Source organism: Nuphar pumila, chromosome 2, assembly GCF_984573655.1.
Source record: "Nuphar pumila chromosome 2, dmNupPumi1.hap1.1, whole genome shotgun sequence".
NCBI lineage: Eukaryota > Viridiplantae > Streptophyta > Magnoliopsida > Nymphaeales > Nymphaeaceae > Nuphar > Nuphar pumila.
This window is the reverse complement of record NC_143250.1, coordinates 52933211-52939355: the sequence shown is the minus strand read 5'-3', so window position 1 is coordinate 52939355 and position 6145 is coordinate 52933211. Positions and strand designations below refer to the sequence as shown.

The 6145-nt window shown below is 38.2% G+C and overlaps 1 protein-coding gene across 1 annotated transcript; it reads right to left on the bottom strand.

The window, feature by feature from the left end:
• Nucleotides 1–1469: 1469 nt before the first annotated feature.
• On the bottom strand, nucleotides 1470–4979 carry LOC149845477 (large ribosomal subunit protein uL14-like). Its single transcript, XM_089995770.1, has 4 exons — nucleotides 4904–4979; nucleotides 4530–4814; nucleotides 2130–2171; nucleotides 1470–1757 (listed from the first exon to the last, which is right to left on the bottom strand). Exons 1-4 carry the CDS (start codon nucleotides 4914–4916, stop codon nucleotides 1675–1677), a joined length of 423 nt encoding a protein of 140 aa, XP_089851896.1. The 5' UTR covers nucleotides 4917–4979; the 3' UTR covers nucleotides 1470–1674.
• Nucleotides 4980–6145: the final 1166 nt, after the last annotated feature.

The window sequence follows — 6145 nt, the reverse complement described above, 5'->3', positions numbered from 1 at the left end:
AAAGTGGGCCCGTCAATGTTCTTTTGGGGTCTTGTGATGGTCGTTGGCTACTTGGAGAGCATTTAGATGCCATTTTGTATGCAACTCCATTTCTTGGATATGCTTAGCGGCTCTTTCTCCTTTAACTGAACTACCTTGAGATGATTCTATCATCTGCAATGGAAAGTACTGAAAATTTATTTTGAAATCATCAAACTTCAGGAAGAATAAAAAACTCTTGTATTTAGATGCGAGGTTTACTATAAATAATTAGGCCCCATCTTCCATTCTATCTCTTCATGATGACCATCTGAACTTGGGAATTTCTGAGTTCCTATGATAAATAACTGAAACATAAGTCCAGATCTCGTAACAATAGAATATGGTTTAGCTCAGGTCATGCGTCATGTATCTTAGTTGAGGACAGGATTAGAATCAAGAAAATGAAAGTAGGCTTTCAACGAGCTGCAAGCCTAAAAAAATGTTCATACTCCATATATATAGTCATTGGAGTTGTGTTGCCCGGTTCCTCGAGCTCATCTATATACAAACCTACTGGCAGTTATGCGAGGGTAGAGAAAAGGAAAAGAAAAACTTGGCTGTTTTCTCTTTTTGAAGACCACTGAGCTTGTACAAATCATATGCTCTCTCTCTCAATCAAGCTCTCTCTCTGTTATCCAAATTTAATAAAGTCTATTTCTAAGTTAAATTGTTTTCAGAACAGAAGTTAATTTTCTTTAGAAACTAAACCGTGATATCAAAAGAAAGTTGCATCCATTTCAGACTCCAGCATGAGGGGTATAATCTGTTTGTTCTTGACAAAGGGGCACGTTTTTGCACTTCTACTGGAGGCAGAACTGCATCGGGCATACATTGACATGGGTATAAATTCGGAAAACTGCATTTAAGCAAGTTGCCATGAGCACATTATAGGCCCAGGACCTGTTATGGTTTATCTTGGCTATACAATTCAATTGCAGAAAGGATCAAGCTTGAAATACTTGTAAAATATCTTATCGCCAATGTATAACTCCTGAATATTTGATTGCATTCATTTTCATACTATAAGAATTGGATTAAAGCTTTTATTAAACTCTATCAATAAACTCTTGGTAAAGATGTGTGGTTCATCAAATTCCTATCTCCATATTTATCTCTTCTCATAGATGTTTGAAAATTTCAAAACTCTCTAAACATGCAAAAGAGAGACGCCATCTAAATTTTGTATTAAAACATCACTTTCAGTGGATGCTTTAGTCTAAGTTTATTCTAATCATTTTGTTCAAATAACAATTTTAAAATAATCCGGGCTCAAGAACAGGTCTGTTATCCACCACTACCTTCCGTGTGGCACTGCAGTCATTTCACCGACAGATGCTAGATCAAATGGCAGGCTTGGTTATGGAACTCAAAAGTGATCAGAAGTAGCTCCAAATACCAGTGAAAGGTTCGAATGTGGCAAGGACAACCTCTTATCGTTCACAGGATGCAAGATAAAATACATATCAATTCACTCTAACAAGAACGGTACTGAGAGCCACATTGAAGTCTAAAGCTACCAATTATAAAGAAAATCTCAAAATTGTCATACATGGAATGAATCAAAACTCAATCAGCCTGGTTCCATTAAGGCTTTCAAAAAACCAACTGCAACCCTAAAACTCAAAAACTGTGATATGGAAACCACAGATATTTTCAAACTATAGCATTTGCAGCACTTGCAATCCTCGGCCACAGATCAGCACACTCCTTGCCGATAGGCCCTGTAATTGCCGATCCTGTATGAAAATACCAAAACCAGACATTAGGTGTACTATATGAATCACAAACTCAAAGGTTCTTGAGGAGAATCTATTTATCTGGAAAAAGCAGCATAAATTGGGATTTTGTGTTGCACACAATTCCGCATCTAAGTTTATATGGATAAATCTAAAGATTCTAAACACACATTAAAAATTTGTTTGGAATTTCGATGCAATCCAATCCCAAGAAGCCACAACATTAGCGCCCCTTTATACCCAAGCACACATCCATTTTAGAAGGGCAGTTTGCAAAACCAGTACCATTTTCCTCAGGCATCTGTGCCCAAAGAAGAAAAAACTAGACTCTAACTCATGGTCGGTGATGCAGAAGGTGAAGAAAGTATGTACCCTTCATCTCTCCTTTTGGATTCACTATCACACCAGCATTATCTGCAATAAATAGCAGCCCAACCAAACAGAATAAATATAAGGTTCATTCTTCAGCATTTCAAGAGAAAGAAAAGCAACAAAATCCACTTAGATATAAGTAAATTTAATCAAATTTAATTACACTAAAAATTGTCCAGGCAAATGCATATTCTTCGGTTCACATTTTTCCAAAGTTTTAGCTAATTAAATTGAAACATTAGATTACACTCCTAAATAGCTTTGCAGATAACATCATGAGACCAGTTTACATCTAATCCACAACTAAAAACACTACTAGACATCAATGACAATCAACCATGGTAGCACACAATCTAGAGAGCCTGCATATCAGCTATGTACATAACTAATATGCCACTACATAAGCTATGATGTATTCAGAAAAAAAAATAGATGGTTAAATCATAGAATACGATAATGTCATTTCATTTCCATCCTACATAGGCTGAAGTAATTCTCGACCAACCAAAAGCATTACCTCAAGACTAATATGCCACAGAAAACCTATGAAGCTATGACACTTTTCAAAACAAGCTCCTCTAGCATGCATATACAAATGTACAGAAAAAAATGCAATCTTTTGCATCATCAGAACTGACCACAATTTACATTGAGGAATTCCTTATGGTTTTATAGAATAATATAACAAGCTTTGTGTTCAAAGACTCCAGAACACAAACGTAAAGAGTAACATATTCTCTGTTTAGTGAAGTTGCATATTCAATGGCATATTTTATGATTCACACTTTACGCTGTCATTTGATAGTACACAGTGTGATTTACTAACTAAATGTAGGCCAACCATGGAAATAAGCAACAAGTAATAAACTTGTATAAGAATAATAACGGACAGCTACTCATAGTAGTAACACTGATAATATATCTAGCAATAGCTCCATCTGGAGACTAAACACAACTTCATCTAATTAAAAATTAAAATAAAATAAAAGAATGCAAAAGATAGAAAAACCATTACAAAAAATATAAGAGAATAAGTAAGATAATGCCATTCATAAAGAAAAGACATTATAAAGGATGCAAAAGAATGAGATTTATAAGAAATATGCCAATCAGATGACTAACCAAATGGAAATGTAACATATGCCTCAAGCAGAAATCATCAAACCCATCACACCATATATCAGAATACAAGACAATGACCATTATCATAACAAAGCGTCCTTTATCTAATATAGGAACTAAGTCTGTTCCCCACAGGCAAACCAACGGAAACAAAAGCAGTGAGTTGCAAACCTTAAATCACGAAAAGAAATCCTTCCAACGAAACATCACACCCACATCAAACAACCAGATCAGAAGCTCATGTTTGCCAACAACAAGGCTCTGTTTGGGAGCAGGGTACCGGAAGATTTGGGAGGGCGTCGGGTCCGGTTAAGTGACGTGGCAGGGTCCAAAAGGATTTGGACTGTGTTTGGGAGAAAGGCGGCATGAATATCGGCTGGGAATCAGCCACCTCCAAATCCTAAAAACTTCAAATTTTAACTCCTCTCATAAAGAGGAGGTGTTTACAACTCCTTGAATCACAAGGATTCAAGTGGATTCCTGAATTTAGGATGGTTCAAATTGTTTACCGCATTTACCTCAGTAAATCCCCTATTCGCAGGGTCTCCCTCCTCTATAAATCCTCCTCAAACCCAATCAACTTAGCTGTTGCACTCAATAAGCTAATTACAGTCACCTACAGCCAAGCATGGTGAGGAATCAAGAAGAGTTGAAAGCTTGAATCCTTGAAGGAGTTACTTATGCTTCCAAACAATATAGGAAATCCACAACTCCTTTGAAATCCATATCCCTTGAAGTCCAGCTTTTGTATTCCCCCGGACCCCTTGCAAATCCCTCCAACACCGGTTCCCAAAAAGAGCTTAATAATCAAACACCTATAGATACACATAGATACATAGACGGATAGATAGATAGATGCACATAAACAAAAAAACAACAGGCACAAAATGACTGTTTACAATAACCAACAAAGATCCAAATAACAAAATATAAAACCAATACAACTTAGACATCAAATTCCTAAAAAGAAAAGGAAACCCACCAATCCAAATAACAAAAATAATCATATACCTGTAGATACAACCACGATACATAGACGGATACATGCATAGATTATCATAAACAAAAAATCAATAGGCACAAAATAACCTAACTAACAAAGACACAAAATACCAGAATATAACACCAATGCAACTCAGCCATCAAATTCCGAAAAAGAAATGAAAACCCCACCAATCCCCACACAACGAACACAATCAAAATCCACCAACAAACCACAAAACACCAAAATCAAACAACTAAGAAACTCCGAAATGATGGATTTCTGCAGATGGGTACCTTCGAAATACATGTAGACGCCGTCCTTTCGGCGCCATGGCTTCCGCTGGCGGACGATGACTGCGGGCATCACCTTCTTCCTCAGATCGGGCTTCCCCTTCTTGACGGTGGCCATGACCATGTCGCCGACGCAGGCCGAGGGGAGGCGGTTTAGCCTGCCCTTGATCCCCTTCACGGAGATTATGTAGAGGTTCTTCGCTCCCGTGTTGTCGGCGCAGTTCACCGTCGCCGCCACTGGAAGACCCAAAGACATCCGGAACTTGTTCCCGGCGCTACCTCCACGCCCTGTTTCGCACAAAACCAATGGAGATCGTGAGATCGAATCCCCAAGTTGGTTGCTTTCGATTCTCTAGAGACAGAGAAAGATGGCATACCTCTCTTCGACATCGTTGGAGATGAAGAGATCTCCTCTCCCCCTTTGCTCTGCTGAAACCTAAACAGAGAACGAGGGGGATTAGGGGGGGAGGGTTGCACCCTTTTGAAGGTTTAGGGTTTCTGACTGACTTGTGTAATGACAGAAATGGCCTTTTTAATTGTTGAGAAGGACTTTGCCTGATTCAGAGTCAAACAGTAAAGGTTGCAAACGGATCGGATACGGGTCTGGATCTTTTAATCCCAAGTTCTGATCCGAATGATACCCGATTATGTAAAGTTAAATCCGGATCTAAAGTGTCTGTAGTAATATTGGGTCTAGGGGTGTCAAAATGGGTCGGGTTTGGTTCGGACTCAGGTGGAACCAGACCTGGCTCTAATTTTTGGGTATGGTATCTGGTCCAAACCTGGGTCTAATCAGACCCACCATAAGAAACCATATCCGAACCCGATAAAAACTACACGAACCAGACATACTCGATGAAATAATATTATTTTTATCATTTTTACATTGAAAAGTTGCAGGTCTTAATCGAAACTCGGGTTGGGCCCGGGTTTGGGTATAAAATTTCACAAACTATACCTGATTCCATGTATTAATCCGATCTTTAAGTCTGAACTTAGGTCTTAATTGGGTATTCTTATTTATCACCATACTTGGATCTTATAGGGTTTGGTACACCTGTTGATAACCCTAATTGGGTTGGGTAAAAGAAGAATAAAGTCAAGGATTTGACATCTTGATTCTTTTATGCTATGTTTGGATGTAGGTGTTGCAGAAGAGATGAGAGTGAAGAAGAAAATGAGAGATGGGGATGGAGTTGTCAACTGGTGGATGATGGATGTAGTTGAAAATAACTCATTTTCACTCTCATCACCATTCTCATTTCCCAAAAAAAGGGTTCTCAAACACAGTTCGGGGTACGTTGATTAGACCCAAACCAAACTTGGATTCCACTTGCAATGTTGATTAGGATCCAAGAATAATGTGAATGGGTAAATCAAAAATTCGATCCGAATATCCTTTTGGATTCTTAATTTAAGAACTCATATGCGGAAATAAATTGTCGGATTCGGATGAGAGGCCCTTATGAATAATCGCTTTGGTGAAACCTCATCTGGTAATATGTATGAACATGGATTCGATAAAGAAAATGTGAATCTGGACCCTGGGTTGGTAATTAGTGGATAATAAAGAACCTAGTGTATGCTTAAGGCGTGGGTAGGATATGGATACGTTATGT